At 40.3% G+C, this 20745-nt stretch overlaps 1 protein-coding gene across 1 annotated transcript in view; it reads left to right on the top strand.

The window, feature by feature from the left end:
• Positions 1-904: 904 nt before the first annotated feature.
• The window catches only part of SEC24D (SEC24 family member D), a 38813-nt gene continuing 18972 nt past the window's right edge, over positions 905-20745 (top strand). Inside the window, exons 1-7 of the mRNA XM_009069859.1 lie at positions 905-1043; positions 1914-2037; positions 3425-3573; positions 5042-5314; positions 6097-6251; positions 8988-9099; positions 10422-10558. Coding sequence (XP_009068107.1) covers positions 905-1043; positions 1914-2037; positions 3425-3573; positions 5042-5314; positions 6097-6251; positions 8988-9099; positions 10422-10558 — 1089 coding nt within the window. The remainder of the gene's footprint in view (positions 1044-1913; positions 2038-3424; positions 3574-5041; positions 5315-6096; positions 6252-8987; positions 9100-10421; positions 10559-20745) is intronic.

The raw sequence follows: 20745 nt of genomic DNA, 5'->3' as shown, positions 1-20745 counted from the left end.
TACAAGAAAGAAATTAGTTGTATTGTGAAAACTTTCTGAATTGTTCTTTATCAGATTCTGGTTTTTGATTGTTTCATTTTCTGTAATAAGAACAGGATCAAGATACGAAAGCGTAAGAAAAACTGCCTGATAACAGCAAGGGCAACATACAGTACTGATGAGGCCAAACTACTCTCAGAGAACAGCTTCTTACTTGCAGAATGCCTTGTGCTCAATTTTATCACACTGTGGAGTTGGGTAGGAAAAAGGCTGTTCAGGCCTGGCCCTGTAATGTAGAGGACAACTGGAAATAGGGTCTCTATCCTGTAATTCTCTGTTTTCACCAGCACCAAAAGCAAGGAATCTTCCCCACTGCCTTGGAATGGAGCTGATGTAGAAGGTTTGATGGGAAGCTGGTGTCATGTTCTATACCTGCTCGAAAAAAAGGTGTGTTAGGACAGGAGAAAGATTTGCTAGCAAAGTTTCATACTGTGGTCACTCTGCCTTTCCTGATTTTTCAGTGTGTTTGTTGGGATAGTTGGTATTTGGGGAGCAGGACTCACAGTGTATTTTCTTCACAGGTGTAGGTGAAGTCAAGGTTTTCCCAGTAAAGAGAGCAGTTTGGGACTTTGAGGTTTTTCTTCCACCTGCACATCCGTTGCTTAGTTTTTCTCTCCATGGGCCTGGGAGGGGTGATTGCCATTCAGATAAATTCAGTGATTTGTTTAAATTCATGCAGTATGTGATAGTGCTGAGGAAACTGAGCAAGCAAGCAGTTTTGCCTTCAAATGTGTCTTAACTTTTTATGAGGAATACAGTTCACAGCCTTTTATCAACCACAAAGTGATGAGTAGTAGCAAGTGTCACTTTTCCTTTTGCAGATTATTCAAGAGGACCTGGTACTTAGAATGAGAATATTGTCACCATGAGTCAACAAGGTTATGTTGCGGCTCCTCCATATTCCCAGTCCCAGCCAGGAATAGGAGGTTTTGGACCACCTAGTTCTTCACTTCATTATGGGCATTATGGGGACCCTAACTCCTCATACTCAGCACCTCAACCAGGTATGATTTGTTTTCAGAGTCTGCTTTTCTGTGATGTTATTTTGCATCTCTTGTTTGTGTAAGTTTCACGCTGATACAGCAACAGGAAACAGAAAACAAGGTTTTACCCAGTTTCTTTAAAAGTTCTTATTAAAGACAGCAGGAAGTATGTTACTTTAAATGAATGTTGAATATAGTCAGAAGGTAGAACTACTTCTATCTTCTTATTAGAGTACTTGGGGAAAATACCAGTTTTGGTACCAAACACATTTTTTGGCTTAGGGAAAAAGGGAAATAATTCAAGAAATGCAGGTTGAAGAGCTGTTTATTCAGCACTGCTGTCTACGTAAATTACAGTTTCTTCACAGTCACTGTACTACATCTGAATTAAGAACCATTTTCAGCATAGACTTGCAGGTTCTACATATGGAGGCCTTTTCAGTTTTGTTTTTGAAGGTTATTCATTTTCTTTCTTACCACGATCTCTGAAAATCAGAGGGACCTCTTGCTTCTACCTAGAAATGTAACTGTGTGGCAGGGAATTACCAGTGTCCCAAACTGGTAATTGCAGGGTCTGTTTGTTAACTGCTTCTTTCTTACTATCTCTCGGATTCTTTTGCTGGTAGGTTGTGAGTTGCTATTTGTTTCATTTTTACTATCTGTTAGTTATAGAAGCAGATACAAAAAACTAACCAGAAATCTGTGGTTTCTTGTGGAATCACAGAATGACTGAGGTTGGAAGGGTTCTCTGGAGGTCATCTGGTCCAACCCTTCTGCCCAAGCAGAGTCACCTGGGGTTGGTATTCTCATTGATAGAGCAGAGCTGTACACTTGTGTTTTCTGCCCATCTTGTGCTTCCAGGGGCTTACATAAGTGCTTAATCTTTTGCAGGTGTGTCAAAATCAACTGTGCCTTTTGGATCTTCGGCTCCTGTTGGGCCTCCACCAGCTGGTACCCAGTTCAGCCAGACCAGTTTCCAAAATGGGCCTGGTGCACCAGGGCAGCAGCCACACAGGTGACTTTAAAGACATCTAAGCTCTTTGGCCTCTGTTACCTCTCTGTGAAGGAGATGGGAATGGGGAAGGGAGAAAATAGGGACAGGTTGAAGCTCTGAAAAGAAATTTTAGAAAAATAATTGTGTAAGGTGGCTGCCAAGCTTTATTACACTGTGCTTATGATGCAGGTAGGGATAAGTGGGATATGCAGCTCTTTTATTTAATTCTGTCAAATATTAATGATTTTGCTCACCTTCCAGGAGTGGCAGAATTAGTCTGTGTATTTGTGAACTAGGCACTGTTTAACAGCTTGTGATTGGTTGAAGTATTAATCTGCTTCTGTGCTTTTTAGTTGTTGTATAGTTACTCGTGTTCAGATAAAGACACATCTATGTTTTATTGCACTTCAGAATAGGGAAGGCTCTTTGTTATCACTGTGTGAAGGAGGGCCCAAAAAGACTGGTGATCTGTTGTAAAAGATGATGTACTAGTGCGTAGGGAGAAGTGGTGGTTGTCCTGAAGATGAAAAAACAAGGTCAACAGAGTCAAATTGACATGACCCAGAAAAATACTGGTTCTCTTTCTTAGCTTCCAGTCATTGGCCTGACAGCTGCATGTCTCCTAATCTTTTTCCCCAAATTGCTGAGAGCTGCTATTCTAGGCCAGGAAATTTCCACAAGAAAATTTCCAGGAAAGTGAATTCTACTCTTGAAGTAGCTGGGCCTCTCCTCAGTTTTACAAGTAGTGATAGGAAAACCAGCATTGATTTTGTCTGGGATGTGCCCTGGGATCTTACTTTACCAGAGTGAAATAGTGTGGTAGAGAATCCTTTCATAAGCCACGTGTGGGTTACTGCTTTCTTTTCTTTAGTTCTTTCTCATGCATTCATGTTTTTCCATATCTGATAATCATGAAGTAATTTTTCCCTATCTACATCTTTTTTTCTTCTACTACAGAGAACTCCTTAACATTTTCTTCTCTTCACAGATTATTCTCCTAACCTTCTTCACCTATCCCTGGTAGGGAATCTTCCTTTATAAACTTGGAAAGGGGATGGAGTGATGTGATGTGTTCAGAAGCTTGTATTTCTTAATCTGCAAGCTTTTGTTCAGTTATTATCACTCTTTGCCATGGCATACTTGCTCTGCTTTATTTCTAACAAGTATGCAAATGACTATGTACTGCCTTTCTTTTATTAAACAAGTGTGCATTCTCTTTGTGCTTCATCTGCTTCACACTTTTCTTAATATGAGTGTACATTTTCTGAGCAGAACGTGAGCAAACTGTCCTAAGGCTTTGTCTGTGCTAATTAACTGTTTTGGCATCACCCTTGAGAGGGTATGAGAACTTCTAGAGTTAGGTTTGGTCATTTTTTTGCATAACTGCACTGATTTTTTTTCCCTTTAGGTTTCAAGGTCCTCCACCTCCAAGCAACACAGGACCTTCCTATCCTCCCTACAGTCACCAGTCACAACCAGCCTTCCCAAATACTGCATCCACTTCATCTACAGCCCAGCTTGCTGACCAGCTCAGCAGCATGCAGATAAATAACTATGGTAATTGGGTTTGTCTGATCTGATTGGCTTTTCTTCAGTTAAAGCATTAAGACTATGATAGTTAGAAACTTGTGTATAAACAGAAGGTGAAATCTTTGGCCACTATCATTTTTTTCCTCATGTAAAAGTCAGCTGTATCCTATGAGTCACTTCTCAAATTACTTGGTGATCCTGTCAGGAGCAGCCAAGGCATGAGCAATAGTACACAGGATTTCATTTTTCTCAGCTTTTTAGAGTTTCTTGCAGTTTTGAAACTATTTTGTTCTTTTTTGTCTAAATCCTCTACTTTTCATCTGAATTTGCCTGCATTTATTTTGATGTTATAAAATCTTAAACCTAAGCCAGGAAGTCAAGATGTGATCATGACATGCTTCCGTATAAATTACTTCCCACCACTAATTTTCGTATGTATGTAAATTATATAAAATATGTGTAACAACTATATAAAATAGGTTGTTCTCATGTTTTTATGCTGGAAGATTGATACCCTTTGGGTCACTGAAGACAGATTCCATACAACTCTGCCTCTGTGCTGGGTTTTGTTCTTAGGATATTTCATAGCTGTAAGATTGAGTTGGTGTAACTTTTCTGAGTGAAAAATTAATATCTTGCTAAGCTACTGGAGTGATGTTTGGTTTTTTTGGTACCAGCTGAGAACTTGAGCTTGTGTTTTGCATGTAAAGTCTTTTTTTAACTTGACATGCCTGACAGAAGCAACATTTCAGTGTTTGTCTTTTTGCTTCAAGCACATAACACATTGGTCCTTTTGCTTCGAAACTGATTTTGGTTATTTTTTTAGCTTTCTTTAAAATTCTTTTGCCACAGGTCTTTGGGGAGAAATGTGACTAAAATATGCAGGTTTTGTAAAGTAATAAATGTTTACAGATTGTAAGCCTCAAAAACCCCTCCTGTTTCCAGGATCAGCTTAATTCTAATGGGAATCTGGATCTTAGAAACAACAAACTATTCCTCACTAGTGTGTACAAAAAAAATAATTCCCACGTGTATCATCTTTTAGCATCAAGTGGATTTATTTTGCATCAGACCGGTCATGGTGAAACGCAAATAGCAGACTAACAAAAACATGCCACACAAGAGAAATTGATTATTAAGCAAAACCAATGTTGTTTCACATTCTGAAATTAAATATTATTTCAAAAGCAAAGAGTGATCTATGTATATTCTAATCAAAAATTGTCAAAGCCTGGCTTACCTCTCTCTTTCCCCATCCACCCCAGCTGCAGAGTTTTACTGGAAACAGAACCAAAAGAAGTAAAATTGACTGTCTGAATCAGTTCAGACCTAAACCTTGAGATTAGATTTGTAATGCAAACAGGCCTGTAGCATCCCCATAATGCAGCACTGTCAGTATGGGTTACAGTATTGTCTATATGTTAAAAGTGTGGTGAGCAAAACTAGAGATTATCAGTTATCAGATTTGACTCATCTGACATGCTTTCTTGCTCAGGTCCTGGCACTATTCCGAGCCCTCACGTGTCTCCTGGGCATCCAGCATCTCTGCAGGGACCACGGCTACCACCACCAACCCAGCAGCAAATCTCTTTGCCACCTGGATCACAGCTTCCTCCTCCACCAGCTAGTAATGTTAATGGCCTTGGTGCTCAGCCATCACTGCCTCCTATGGCCAGACCAGGTGGAATCCCTGGCCCTGTCTCTCCAAATCCTAACTTGCAACAGCTTCCAGGACAGCCTCCAGGGCCTGGATATCATCCTCAGCAAGGTAGGGAAGGATGTTTGTTAGGTAATAGAAAACAAAGCCTGCACAGAGTCGCTGGTGGAACTGCATCCATTCATGATTGAGTATTCAGCTACTTGGAGAATTGAATTCTCTTCGTAGAAGAGAAGTATTTGCATGGTCAGTCTGTACATTCGAGGCAGGCTCTGCTTTTGCTCCAAAGTTTAGCACTCTGAGACTGTAACAAGGAAAAGGAGATTAATTTGGATCAGGAACAGAATTAGTTAGTAATTGGTAAAGGCACAACATACCACAGAAAGAGGTTTTTCTTATACTCTCTAAAGGTGTAGGTTGCTCTCTGTCTTACAGTGCTGCCTGTCATAAGCAGCTTTCAAAAATCCTTTACTGCAGCAATAACAATTTGTAGCTGAATACAATTATTTCACCTGACATAGGTGGGCAAAACAGTTACTTTGACAATTAAAAATCCAGCTAGCTATACCAGTTTGCATTGACTGATGTTAGGGGAGAGATTATCACTGATGTAATGGCCTGGTTTAAGTAGCTCTGGTAATCTCTACTAACCATCCTATTTCACATGTACCTGAAAACTTAGGAGCCAAAGTTGTCACGTCTAGTCTTGTTCTTACCTGTAAAACACAAACTGCATGAGCCAAAGTAATCCATTTCTTTAACTTGCTGGAAACAGAAGTGAAAGAGAAGTTGCACTCAGCTGAGTAAGAATTAATTGTATGGCAGAAGTAGATGTTAAAAATTGATAGCAGAACTTAAGCACTTTAAATGAATTGTTATTTGTAACTCTGCAGCAAACTATGGTCCTCCGATGGCAGGATCTCAGCTGTCTTACCCTGGTGCTTTTCCTGGGGGTCCAGCACAGCTCTCAGGTGCTTTTCCTGGGGGTCCAGCACAGCTCTCAGGTCCACCACAGAAGAAGCTTGATCCTGACTCTATTCCAAGCCCGGTGAGTAATGTGACACTGATTTATTTATTTTTTTTATAAAAGTAACTTTCTGCTGCATTTAAGGTAAAGGAATGACAGTGCTAACATTGTGTTTATTTTAGCTGGTGGGGTTTTCTGTAACATAAAACTGGACTTACATATCTTGGTTCATGAGATGTGTTCTCGTTTTTGCAGTTCCCTAATTCATGCAGTTTTGTACTCTGCACTGTCAGCTTTGGATAAAGTAGTGTATAAAGTCAGTTTGAGTACTGAAGGCACTTTATGACTTTATCTAATATGGGACATACTCGTGACTCCAGATACTTTACTAGGAATTCTTGACAGGATTCTTAATATGACAGTGAGCAGTACTGAAGGATTACTTGCAGTCACTGCAGCTAATCACCTTTCCTTTTCACTCTGAAAAGTCTGAAGGCTTAAACTTGGTAACAGATAACCTGAAGTAGGATTTGTGCAGAATACGGGTAGGTGAACTCTAAAACTGCAATGGGAAGTCACATTCAAAGGCCACCTCCCTGCCTTTTGATTCCAGGAGTTTCCCAGGCAGCTAGAGCTATTTGCCTGAGCCATCCTTCCAGTCGCTGCAGCCTTGTAAAGATTTCAGTAGCTTGGAATATCTCTGATGTTTCAGCTTCATACAGGCTGAAGAGGCTCAGCTGTTCAAGCCTGCCTGCCTGAACATGCAACGGTGGACAGTCTCTCTTCTTAGAATGGTGTTAGAGAAAACAATATTATGGTTGCATCCATCTCTCTTAAATAAAATAGTCTGTTATGCAGAGGAGTAGCTGGTCAGGTGCAGGCAGCATTTAACTTAATTGTTGGAATGACTGATGGAAATAAAAGGCAATAATGTGCTAAACTCCTGGAGAAAACATTCTGATGCACATAGTTATTCTGGTTCTGGCAATCATCTGGACAGGCTAAAAGGTCCTCTGAAATTCAGTCAGGATTCTTGAAGCAGGCTGTGTCCTGCAGCTTCAACCTAGAACTTTCTGCTTTCAAAAATGTATTCACCACCACACTGTAAGCTAGTCTGAGTGAAGGAATCTTCCACTTCTTGCTGAGGCAGGATTGCTGTACAGGAAGCAATTTCTGTTACACCAAGACGAGGCAAAAACATTTGTGCAAAAGCCAGACACTGTCTAGTAGGGATCAGCCCTGCTTCCTTGGATTGGGGTATTCTTTTGTCATTGTAGAAAAGATTTGTTTTATCCACTGATGGTTTTGATGTTAACTGCCCAGAGTTTTGGAAAAACACTTGTTGATAATCCCTGAAAGGTTAATGTAAAAACTGCAATGGCCTCTGTTAAAGCCAGTTTTCAAGTTAAATATAAGTGAACACTGTTGTGTAAAATAAATAAATATGCAGTGCCTGTATAAATAACAAATGTCCTTAAGTCAGTCGTTCCTAGTGTCTCAGTGTGGTGCTTTATACATTGGAAGGATAAAATGGTCTTGTCTAATTTCCACAAAAAATTGGGCAGGGGGAGAAGGAGGTCTGGCATGAGAGCATGGGCTGATGTCTTGTTTCAATTATACATGTAGCATAAACAGCCTTGACCATGACAGCGATGTTAAAATAGGTTAAAAGGTTTCTTTAAGCAGCACAGAGAGGATCAAAATGACATGTTTAAAAGAAACATGATCTGGGTCAATGTCTGCAAAGGGCAAACAGCTAATTCAGAATGAGGAATAAGTATGACCATGTGTGTTTCTGTTGTTACATTTACGTTGTATAATTACCGCAGTGTTGCCAGATAAATTTACTTCTTATCTGTAGTTATTGTTGATTTATATTTCTCTTACATGTGTTAGAGGTTGATATGTGCTCCAACAACATTATGAAAACTAGCATCTGGGCTTTATCAACAATTATTTCCAAGGATAATGATATATTTAGGTTAGTTATCTGTGGAGTGTTGTGCTGCATTGATCCTTTGCAGAGCTGAGTCTGAAAGTGGTTTGCTTTCTTCAGCCAGTGGACTTTCCTAGAGCAAGCCCTTTCTTCTAATGCAGGAATTAGCCTTAATATACAAGCCAAGGAGGCAGGGAAGAGTAATCAAGCAGAAGATATGACAAGATCTTTGAGGAATGTCTTGTATATTTAAATTGTGATACGAAAGCTGTATTGGAAAAAAAAAAAAAAAGAAGTTACAGGCCCCAGACTATTTCCAGTGTGTTAGGAAATACCTCTTGGACAGTGATCAGTAGACTCTATGCAACTAATTTTGTTTTTCTTGTGTGTTTGCTTTCCAACAGAGACTTCTGAACTTCCCTAGCTATTATTAGAAGTTCATGTGCAGTGTAAAGATACAATGCCATGAGACACCAGCAGCAGTGCAAAGCCAGTTTCAGAAATTCCCTGTCTCATTCCTCTTGTCTCTCACAGCTGTTTGGCTGCACTCTAAACCGGATTGCTGAGGGAAGGAGAGGAATCATGGTATTATCTCAGTGATCTGGTTTCTGGTGTGGAACAAAATACAGCTTTATGTAACTTCAGTTCTATCCTGAAAAGTACCAGACTCAAATATGTGTGAGGGACCGTGCAGATGTAACGGAGGAGTGTACGACAGAGGAATTTGGGTAGTAAAGCTGCTTGAGCGTTTCATGACATTGAATTGCGATCAACTAGGCTTCAACTGGAGTCTTATGTGGTGTAATTAGCCTGACCATTTATGAATGTAGCTGAATGCATGGCTTACCTTTCTCATACTGTTCTTGCTTCTTATTCATCAGATTCAAGTAATTGAAAATGATAAGGCTGCGAGGGGAGGGCAGATCTATGCTACAAACACAAGAGGACAGGTTCCTCCTCTCGTCACCACGGACTGCGTAATCCAGGACCAAGGTAACTGTCCTTGTTTGGGAGTCTTTATAGGTGAAATCAAATATAATTAAAAAAAACAAAAGAAGATTAAGTTCTCAGATTTCTCATCTGAAAATGATGCTCCTTACTCTAAATTGGACATGAAATTGGAAACTTCCTTTAAAGAAAAGAAATGGTGGGAGACGGGAAGTGGGAGTTGAATTCTTACACCTTAGGTTAACACCTCATCTACCCTTCCTGACCTTTAAGATAATATGAAGAGTGGAGACAACTTGTCTTTTTTAACTTAAAATTTTTCAAGGTGTTACATTTCAAACTGAAAATCCTCTTTTGGATTCTTCTGAAATTTTAGAAGATGGACACTAGAAGACACAGACTAGCACTGTTAGGTTTTAAAACAGAGATTTTGAAAAGTTAGGACTTTTGAGAGATAGGGGCAGTGTGCCAGCTGTCTAGTTGATTTACACTGGCCAAAGGAAAGATTTATCTGCCTTTGCCTCTTCTTAGAGCCTGCAAGCACAATCTTCCACGTGCTGCTCTTGACAGCAGACTTGATATTTTAATACAGGTTAAACTGATGGTATTATTTAGCCCAGCAGTAATTTATCAGTACTTGGATAAACTGTATAAAATGTACAAACACATCAAGATTTTTTTGGCATTATCTGAGAATGGGATAGTGCAGTTCTGATGATCCAAGAAATTCCTTTCAAGAGACTGAGCAGAGCTGCAGCTGGATGGTTAAAAAGGGAGCATAGGGAGGCCAATTTCTGAACTCGTGTCTCCTTTCAATGTGCTTGCCTGCAGCGCACAGCAGTGACTCACTGAGGGACCTGAGCTAAGAGTGCTGCTGGAAGTGTTGTGGTGACTTTAGCAGCTTGTGTTTTGTGATGTGAGTGTGCATGATGTTAACACGGACACACTCTTCCCTGAATCAGAGCTAGCTCATCAGAGCTTAAGTAGGTATCAGTCTGCCTCATTCCATTATATACAGTGTTGACATTTCCACTGGGGATATCATCCATATTTTCTTTTAAGATAATATGTTTCAAACTAATCTCTATTGAGATTCTTGTTGCAAATAATTTTAGGATTATTCTTGATGTGTAAGAATCTCTACTTTAAATTCAAAGAGCAGGAAAAGATTTAACCAGCGGGAGGGGCAGTGGGCTGACATAAAAAGGAGAGATGGGCAGAAGCACGCATGGGAGGAAAGAGCCTCTGTGTTTGATGCAGCATATGCACTTGTTGCTTTAGGATGTTGGTTTGGTTTTCCTGCTTTGTGTGAGGAGTGGGAGGGTTCCTTTTACCAGCCTCTCATTCTGCTGTGCTGGGTGTTCCAGGCCACGCCAGCCCGCGTTACATCCGCTGTACTACCTACTGCTTCCCCTGCTCCCCAGCCACTTCGGATATGGCCAGACAGGCTCGCATTCCCCTGGCTGCTGTCGTCCAGCCTTTTGCTACTGTGCCACCAAATGAGGTGAGGACTAACTGAGGATTACTCTCCTAAGTATTGCAGACTTGTTCTCTGATTGTTCTGGGGGTGAGGGTGTTGCCTACCTATGACTGTGAAGCGGTAAAGACCATATAGAAATGGCAGAAGACTATGGGTCATGATGCAACTTGAAGGGATAAAAATCTTCATTTAGAAAAGGTACAGGAGTGACAACTTAGTAATCTGAACCACTGGGCTCCTAGTGCTCCCCTAACTGTCACTAGTTTATGCTTTGCCAGTTGCTTGCTCTGCTGGAACTCCATAGGTGTAGGCAAAGGCATTAAGAGACAAGAAACTGTATCAGGTTAATTTTGAGATGTTGAGAGTTAGATTTAAAGACAGACATTTTTCCATTGAGTTCTTTACAGAATAATTTAATTGCACAGCAGACCAAGAAGATAATTGTATTTTCTACTTGGATGAGCTGAGTCATAGAACACAAATGTAACCACCCATTTTTGGCACTCATTTGGAGGCACTAGCCTTGTCCTTTCCTCACATGACAATCTCTAATGGCTCTTCATATTCTAAACATATCCCTAGTTCCTTCTGCAAGGTTTTTCTGCAGGGTCGCAGTATTCTGTGGTCTTGAGATAATCATTCATGTTTGCTGGCAGCCCCAAGGATCAATCAGTAGCAGGGATAAAAACAGTTTTAACAGCATTTAACTGCATCATCTGTGGGATCATCTTTCTTGTTCTTCACCTCCTCTCTCCTCCATTGCACAGCTTCTAAATTCTGTGAGGTATGCAGAATGCATTTCCTTTTCATGTCCTACATTGATTTACTTTCAGAGTGCTGTTTACTGGAAAAAAACCCCAAGGGATTTCATGAAAGTTGTAGTATGTGATTGCATTTTCAAAAATTCCTCATAAAATGCATGCACAGAAAAGCCTAATTAAAAATGCTAAGACATTCAGTGCTTGGTTTTGCAGTCTTAGATTTTTTCTTTGACTTTGTTTTATTACTTGTAAATTCTTAGTAGTTTTTTTGAAATCTATATTGGAAGAAAGCAGATGTTGTTCTTTATCAAGATGGATAACTTCCAATCCAACATACCTCTGTAGTTTGAATTTAGAGCATTATTTTAGCAGGGTAGTATGTAGTTATCTTTGTGCTCCACAGGGAAATAGGATGTATTACTTATGGTTCTGCAGATGCAGAGTCTCACCATTTGTCTGCTAGACAGCAGCTTTGGGTTTCATTCCAGTTCTTCTGGGTAATGTGCAGACTTGGCTTGTTGCCTCCCCCCCTTTTCTCCTAGACGAAACTCCTACTGTTGCTTCTCCACCTCTTCCCTTTATCAGCTGACCTTTACTCTTTACCACCCTTTATCCCAATTTCTGTGCCCAGGTGGCGCTTACCAATTCACTTTCACTCTGCCTCTAGTCCGTTATGTCCCCCACGCATGGCTTCCCTGTCTCCTGAGTTGTGTTTGGACAGGGTGATCAATGACTTGCTAAAATCTAAATCTCTTCTGCATAGATAAATGAGCAGTATGTACAAACATTTGTGCTTGGCCGAGTTCTGGGGGTTTTCCTGGGGTTGGCAAAAAGATGAGCTCAGTGACCCACCCGTTCCGAAGTGTTAGTGCTCTCAAGCTGTTGGAAGGGTCAGTGGGACTCATTAATCTGTAAAGAGCAGTGTGTTTTTTCCCTAGCCTCTTTCTTGGAAGAGGCTATAAAAACCTCTGAAAAATGTCTCTCAAAATTGGCAAAAGCCCAGTGTGGAAAATTTTAGTCAGAACAATTATAGCTTGGTAAAGTTATAAGAACTAAAGAGATAGTGTTACAGTAGGAAGAGCTGGGCAGTCTTAGCTGAGGCAGTTTTTCCAAGCTTGCCTGTGCCCTTTGTCTTCACTGCTGCTGCCAAAATAAGATCTTTCTCGTAAGGTCTTCTAATAAAAATGGTCTTCCATATGGGATTTATAACTAATTCTGAAAAGCCACTTAATTTGAAAGAACTGGACTTTTTATAGAGGTAAAATACATTCAGGGGCTTATTCCTGTCTCTGAACTTCCTAGTATGGTGTGTTCTGCCTGAAAGTAGTGACTGCGAGGCACAGAATGTTCTTTGTTTCAGAACATCTAGCCTATCTTACAGATAGGGCCCTTTAGCAATGTCTGCAGGTGATGCTCATTGCATAGTGCAGGGCTACAAAGTGGAAATCTGATTTCTTTATTTCCTAATAAGCAGCACGTTGTTCATAACCTTAAAATAATGGATGTTTTTTTCTTCTAGCTTTTTGTTTAATAGTTTCCCTTTATTATGTTTATTACAGCTTTAGCTACAGATCTCTCTTTTTTGCTGTTTCTAATATACTCAGTGTTAGGGTGAAATTATCACCCAGAGAATTTCAGTTCTGTTTCTTTTCAAAGGATGAGGAAGAACACTAGTGGCTACAAGGGTTTAGAGGACATGGATGTGAAGTGGCCACAAATGGTTTGTGCAGCTGGTGATGTGCTTAGGAGTGGCAGAAAAGCTGACACGTCTCACATGAACTGTGAGGACTTCAGTAGGAGTTATGGTCCATATTACACAGACCATGCCCTTCGGGGTTACCAAAGCCATGTTAAAAAAGCTATGAACTATTGGTGTCATTCAAGTGACTAATAGGCTTGAGTGTTTCATAAATGTAATTTTTAATGTATTTTGCTTTGATCCTCATTTATAGATGAGGGTGAATTTAAAGCAGTATATAAAATACGTTTGTGTAATCTGAGCTGCAGTGAAAATTTGATAAATAGCTAAGTCTGTTGACACAGGCAGGATTAGATATGTGTGTGAGAGGGACAACACAGCTGTATGGACCTTCTTCTCTTTCTTTATTGAACACAAGCACCATTTTGGTGGATGGCTTGTAAGTGGTGTTACGTGTTGGTACCTGTTGGAGGGTTGTGCACTCTGGTTAGAGTTTGCATTTGGAGCATCAGAGTAAAGCGTTGGTCTGTGCTTGGCTGTGCAGGCAGTGGGAAGGAGTGCCTGAGAGATTCTTCATGTAAAACAACTGGGTAGGAGGGAGTAGGAAAAGGTAATTGAGGTCATGGAGTTGGCAGAGATGTCTGTGTAATGCAGATGATAGGCAGCACTTTGCTGTCAAATCAGTTTTGTTCCTCTGAACTCCTTGACAAGGACATCCTATGAGAAAGCTGGTTTGGGGTTTAGTGTGTAGCTTCTGATGGTGAGCAGCATTTTGTTCTGTCGGTTAGACTTCTGTCTCTCTGTTCAGATTTTATTCTGAAGAATCAATAGTGCTCCAGCTGGCAGAGCCTGGAAACACTCCCTGAAGTTTTGGCTTTAATGGCTGTAATGAATTTAAAGAGGATAAAAAAAGTGGTTAATTGCATTCATGCGAACAGTAGTCAACTGGAAATTGAGCTCTGAGGATTTGCTTCCTTTGACTAAGAACACAGGGAGATGGAGAAGAAAGATCCTGGGAACTTTCAAAAAAGAAAAGTTTAGGTCTAGTGACTTGACAGTAGCTTGCTCAGAAATACACTTTCAATTTGGAGGTCCAAACTGGAAAAGGTAATTTGGGGTTTCAGCAGGTCTGAAAGGCAGGTTTAAGTTCATTAGTCACTGTAGATTCTTTTTGGCCAAGTGAAATGTCTACACACACAGGGACTGGTGTCCTGTCTCCAGAAGTGAAGTGGGAAGATTAGCACAGAGAATTAATTTGTTTTTTGAACTAAAATCCGAGAAAAAAACTGTCAGGAGCTGAGAAAGAGACAGACTTGAACAGGGACACCTTTTGAAGAGGTGCACACCGGGTATCTCCATTTTCAGTAAAGAATGGGATGCAAATTATCCCTGTGGGGAAAAAATAAGAGCACAAAGTAAAGTCGTCATGATGCCAGATAAAGATGTTAAATGAAAAAATCTCAGCCAAATCTTTGGATAAATGACTGTGCTTGGGAGGAACCCCAAAACAAACGGGGTTTGCCCCTGCAGCGAGAAAGAACAAAGGTCACAAACAATGCTTGACTTCAGAAATCTAAAATTCCATGTGACAGCAAATTCAAGAGCTGGGTAGAGACCCTTCAGTCAAAATGGTTGTGGGTTGTATGTGATGTCCTAAGAGCAGGAAAGTTAGCAGCACTTGGCACACAGGCACTGAGCTTCAGAAGAGCAGAGCAAGTGGAATGGATTTATTCAGAAAAGCCCTGAAGCTGAAAGCTAGAGGGGAAAAATCCATGGAGGGCACACAGTCTCTCTGAGTTTGCTGCAAAAACCTGCAGCCAATCTGGATTATAAAATAGTGAATGTTACACGTGCACTACAGATCACTGGAAACAAAGGCTGTTAAAACACTCGTGCCTTACCTCCCCTGCCCAGAGTCTTAACAACACCAACTAGATGTTTCAGCTTCTTATCTTTACCAAGTCCTTATTTATTGTTTCTCAGAAATAACAGTTCATTTTCACTCTCCTGATTCAAATGATCTATGGAAAGTATTTGTTTGTTATGGATTGAGAATACAGTATCATTGTTTGACAGAAATTATTTTTAGTCTACCAGTGCTTTAGCAACAGTCCATAAAAATAAACTAGCTCTCACAGTTATCATCATAGACCAAGCCCTACATGAATTTGTTTTGGAGATGGATGAATGTTTCCAGAGCCTGAATAAACCATGTGATCTTGATTTAACATTTAATACTACTTGCTAATAAAAGTTAGTTAAAATAATATTTCAGGTTGTAAAATCAAATATAAACAACTCCAAATAATTATCTCTAGTCTTAAATATTTGAATATCTAAACTACTGCCTTTGGTGCTCCTTAGGAGTGTCATCATTCTCTGCCATGCTCTTTGCTATTTATTTGAAGTGTGGTCTTTTGTTTTTTAGAAATATTTACTTGTGGGAATCTAATATTTCACTTTTTATCTTAGTTAATTAACTAGTTAAAAGAATGGAATTCTCAGAAATGGTGTTCATGAACTAAAAGCCATTTAACCTTTCCAGAGTAGTGAACTTTGAGGACCAGTGCAACTGAGCTGTTAGGAAAGGCATGGTTTTTACAGGGGTTATACTATGATTTCCTAGAGAGAGTTGTAAGGTTAGCAGCAGCTAAAAATTGCATGAGATAAATAACTACCATGTGATGCAAGGTTACAAGTGTCTTTTGGTTTCAAGAGCAAAGTCAAGTACCAGAGTGTGAATTTTCTTTTAGACTTCTCTCTCTGCTTCTTTGGGTTTTAAATAAGTTGTTTGTATGTTAAATAAACATGAAGATTAGGGAAATCCCCCACACTCCTGCAATCTGCCTTGGACTCAGTGGGACTCTGCTGTCCCTTTTCTGTGGCTAGTAAGAAGGGTGAGCAGGCTGGAGCTGTGGCACCTGTTTATATAGAGACACATTTATTAGTTATGTGCTTGTGCAGAACTTGGGTTTGAGGAGAGTGAGGAATGCTCAGTCTGTAGGCAATACAAAATAATTCCAACTAAACATCTGACTGACAGCTCCTTTCTACTAGGGGTGTGTTAAAAAGCTCACGGTGCAGAACAGGTGAGTGCTTGGGACTCAACATCAGTGAGATTCCTCTTCACAGACATTGGAAATAGCAAGTCAGGGCTTAGTGAATGTGTAATGACCTTTTTCCTTTTCGTAGACTTCATGTGACCCTTTATCTCTGGGTTGTTCAGAATTGCTTCATGTCTGATGTCAGTACTGGACTTCTCTGCAGTGTTACTAACAAAAGGTTCCTCCTTTCAAATGAGTTCTCCACAGCAAAACCAGCAGCTGTTGGCCAGTTGGGAGATGATATTTTGCTATCTCGAATTGTAAGTAGGTCAGAATGTTTTGCATGTTCTGGTCTTTGGATTGTCCAAGATGCATCAGAGAATGATTTTGGCAGTGTCTTCAGGGCACGCTATCGAGCTAATCAGTGCTGGTTGTCACATGTTCTAAAACACAGTGAGAGTAGAAGCCCTGCACATGTGATACACCTTAATACATGTTGTTGTGTTCCACATGGATCAGTGTGAGCCTAAGCACACATTTTCCAGATAGTAAAATATAGTAATACAAAACAAGTTCCAAAGAATCCTTGTTGGTGTCTTTGGGAGAGAACAGTGAGACTTGGGTCTCAGCTCTGAGTCTGCCTGGAGTATGGATTACAACATGAAAAATGTTTATATAAATGTCAGATTTTCAAGACACTGTCCTCATCTCTTCAGAATTACATCCTTACAATAACATCTGTGCAGCATGGACCAACATACTTCACAAGTATTTTAAATAGTATTTGAAATAGTACATTATATGACTGTTTTTCAATGGACACTAAAAACAAAAAGGCAGAAAAGAGTAAATCAGGAAAAGCTCTGCTGTGAAAGCTGCTGCTACACCTGACTCTGAACATTTGTAGTTACAGCCCAACAGGCTAACAAAAAAAACCTTCTCCTGGATGAAGTCTTGGGAAGCAATCCAATTCCAAATGCTTTACTACCAAATGCAGACTAGTACAGGGCACTCTGCATAAAGAAAGCCTCATGAACAAAGGATTTATGCACCTCTAAATTAGGCATTGTGAAACCAAGTGTGCAGGCACTGACCTCCAGGGCAGTGGAACTGCTCAGCCCTTTGCTTGTGCCATGCAGCTGTAGCTCGGTGCTCATAAAAAGAGGAGGGTAGTTGCATACAAATATTATAAATATTTGGAGGTTCTGGAGTCTGCTTGAAGCATCCCAGCTATCATAGCAGCAAAAGTATTCATGGAAGAGAGAACATTCCTTCCTGGTGTGGTATTTGTGAAGTAACAGTTTTACTATTGACCTTCAAAGCTAATGTTGTAGAAAGGAGTTGACTTTTGTAAAGGGCATTAAACTCATCCCAAATCTCCTCACTTCAGAGGTGACGTTATTCAGTGCTGCTTTTTGTTCACATAACAAAAGTTCTCCATGTGCTATGTACTCCTGTGGCAATTGGCTAGCTCTGGTTGGCTTGGGAATGCGGCATGACACTTTAAGTATGCCCAGTTCTTTCTGACTTCAGTGCAAACTAATTAGCCTTAGTGGCATGTTTACTAATAAACATTATCCTAGAAAACCTGCAGATAAGCAGAACTATTTTATCCATCTCCAAATAAAACACTCCTAAATGTTTCTAAGCTTTTTTCCTAATTACAGTTTCTTTCTTTCATATGTTTGGCTGCACAAAAATAGGAGCAAGAGAGTTCCCACTGTAGAAAGTCCTCAGGAATGCAAACATGAGTAGTCAGTTCCAAAAGTCGCAGTAGTGTCTTTAACAACAGAGAAACAGCTCTGGGTTTTCAAGAAGGAAGCCCTTTATTCATCAGACTTGCATGCATGATCTTAAGTCAGCAATCACATTTCTCTGACTGATATGACTGATATTGACTGATAAGCCAATTCACCTGTTCCCTCATTTACCTCATTGTATGTTATAGGCTGTGACAATGTTTTATACTGTGGGGTATGTTTGTCACTTTTGTAGCAATCTTAACAAAATTTATGAGGGTAAACTTAGCTTTGTGTGACTTGTACAGCACATGTAAGAGACTGTCACGAGGTCAGTAGAAATAGTATTTAGTGCCCAGATTCAGTCTGCTGTTTTGAATATACTTTAGAGCTCTCCTGAAGTGATCTGCAAAAAGAAAAGTGATGTCTGAGTGAGGTGTCTTTTCTGTAAAATATATTGCTCAATATGTGTTTTCTTCTTTGCTGAATGGTTTTTAAGCTAGACAGAGAACAAATCACTGAAAATCAAACTTTAACATGAAAATGCAGTGATCAATAAAGCTAGGCTTCCTCCCCCCTAATTATTACTTACCTTTTCTATAGAGAAGCTTTGTCAAACTTGCCTCTCTGATTTTTCAGTGGTTTTACAGCTAGTGTGACAATCTTGACTAAAAATCTACTGGGACTGTGGTGCTGGACCCTGATGTGTGGAAGGTGGAGCTGTGGATTAGTACTGGCATGAACATGAGTCCTCTCATGTGATTTAATGTCTGCTTATCACCCCCAGGAGTGCTAACAGCAAGTGTGGGGGAACAATATGATGACAACAGTGCTGTCCTAGGGTGGTTTTGTTTGTCTCTTACACCTTCCCTCGTTCTCTCCCTGTGTCTGTACCTCTGCAGCTGCTCCCACTCCTGCTAGGGCAAGTGTAGATCGGACTGAGCAGGTCTTGCTGGAGATCTGATTGTTTTGACGTGGTAACATTTGGAAGTCTTGTTGTTCAGCACTGTGTCTTGATTATCCAATTTCATGCTGCTGCTTCTATCAGCAGCTAACGCTGCCTGCTGACCCTCACTTGAGACGCAGCGTGTCCGGTGGCCAAACAGCAGTCAGCACTGCGGGGCTGCGCGCTGGAGAGTGCTGGCTCCCTAACACTTGGTGTTCCCGGCCTGGGGTCAGCACCAGGAGAACTTGTAGTGCCTCTCTTGAGCATTGATAGTGATTTTTTTTCCTTTTCTTGTTTTTTTTTTCCTCCCTTCTGTCAGCGATATCAAAGTCCCAAAGCAGTAAGCCAACTGTTTTTGGTATTTCTTTGCATCAGAATATTACCGTTATTTTTCCTCCAACCTCAAACTTTTAAAAATCTTCCTCATGTTGAATAGAGTGTAATCTGTATTTACACTCTCCATGCTGCCAACTTTATTAAATTATTTGCAATATTCTCTTTAACAAGGAAATGCTGAGTAAGGATGGCAAAGATAGGCTGAGGTATGAGCCACTGAAATGAGTAGCTAGTTTTGTGTGCATTTTATTACACCCTGGATCATATCCCATGTGCAGTGTCCACTTGAAATTTGGCTATCATGCCACACTATGCTTTGCACTGCTGTGTGCACAGCTGGGTGGTCAGCCTGGGTGCGAAGGGGTTTTGAACATGCTTCTTGCATTTTCATGTGGTCTGTGAAAACCAGGATAGGGCCAAGAGATCCTGCATCACGTGGCTGATGCTTTAGCTATGTTGCTGTCATGCAAGCAGACAAGGAAATGGATGGAAGAGGACTGTGTTACAGAAAATACTTGAACCTGCTGTGAACCTTACTGAGGATATAGTCCAAATTGGCTGGAGTTGTCAGCTGAGGAGGCTGATCGTGTTCAACATCTAAAACCCAATAATAGGCAAAATAATTTCAGCCTGCAGAGGAAAAGGCTTCTGATAAAAGACAGTGGGAACATCGCAGAGGGAAATGCTTGCTTGACATGTTAATGTGAATCAGTAAAGCAACTCAAAATCAAGGGATTATTTGTAGACTGGTTAATCTTTCTCAAAAGCAATCTATGGTGTTAGAATAAGTGAAAACAAACCCCTTCAGCAGTGCTAGGAAACCGAGACACTTTGGTTCATGACCTAGTTTTTTTTTTCCCAAAAACATTAGTGTTACATTTCAAAGTTATCTTTGATTATCCAGAGGAGCTTTTCCTCATCTTTTTACTGTACTAATTAAACACGTTGTCTTGGGTACCACACTTGGCCAACAGCCTTCTCCTCTGTTCATTAGAGAGTTATGTTTTATAGCATATCTTAAAATTCTTATATGAATATTGCAATGACTAGACTTGCATCAATGTACATGTTGATAAGAACTCTAGCAGCACTGCCTTTCTGGAGTTGTTGCCCTGGCAAACTTTACAGCTTCTCTTGCTTAAGGAACTGTGTGGATTGAATAGTTGGCAGCTTTGTATCTTGTTTTTCCCCGTTAATCAGTGAATACAGTGTTTAGTGTTTGTTGTACATCAGAAATATAAAATATTTCATCTGCTGAAGTACTGCTGATCATGGAGCATGATTTTCAGGAGCTGTTGTGTTGGAAGTTGTCAGGAGTTATGTATCTGTGCAGCTCTCCAGATCTCTGAGGCACTCACTCTTCCCTTTGAAACAAACACCCCTTGTGTAAACATGCCCTGAAATCTTAGATCCCCTAAACTTAGGGATTTCATGGGCTGTGCTTTCAGAATTGTGTGCCTCCAAGATAATTTGCAGTTGAAAAGGCAACTTTTCTCGTACACCATACAATGTTACATAGTGTTGAGTGACCTTCCATGTCTTCTAGTGATAATGTCTTTCAAAAGTGTATAGAAAAACTGGTGGCAAGTTCCTGTCCTGGAGATGAGTAAGGGTCTGATAGAGACACTGATCTAACTGAAAGCTGCACTCTTGGAAAGGGTTTTTGTGTTCCTCTTGGATGTAGCC

Source organism: Acanthisitta chloris, unplaced genomic scaffold (assembly GCF_000695815.1).
Source record: "Acanthisitta chloris isolate BGI_N310 unplaced genomic scaffold, ASM69581v1 scaffold37842, whole genome shotgun sequence".
NCBI lineage: Eukaryota > Metazoa > Chordata > Aves > Passeriformes > Acanthisittidae > Acanthisitta > Acanthisitta chloris.
Note: the sequence above shows the minus strand (reverse complement) of the source record. Positions and strands in the feature narration are given on the sequence as shown.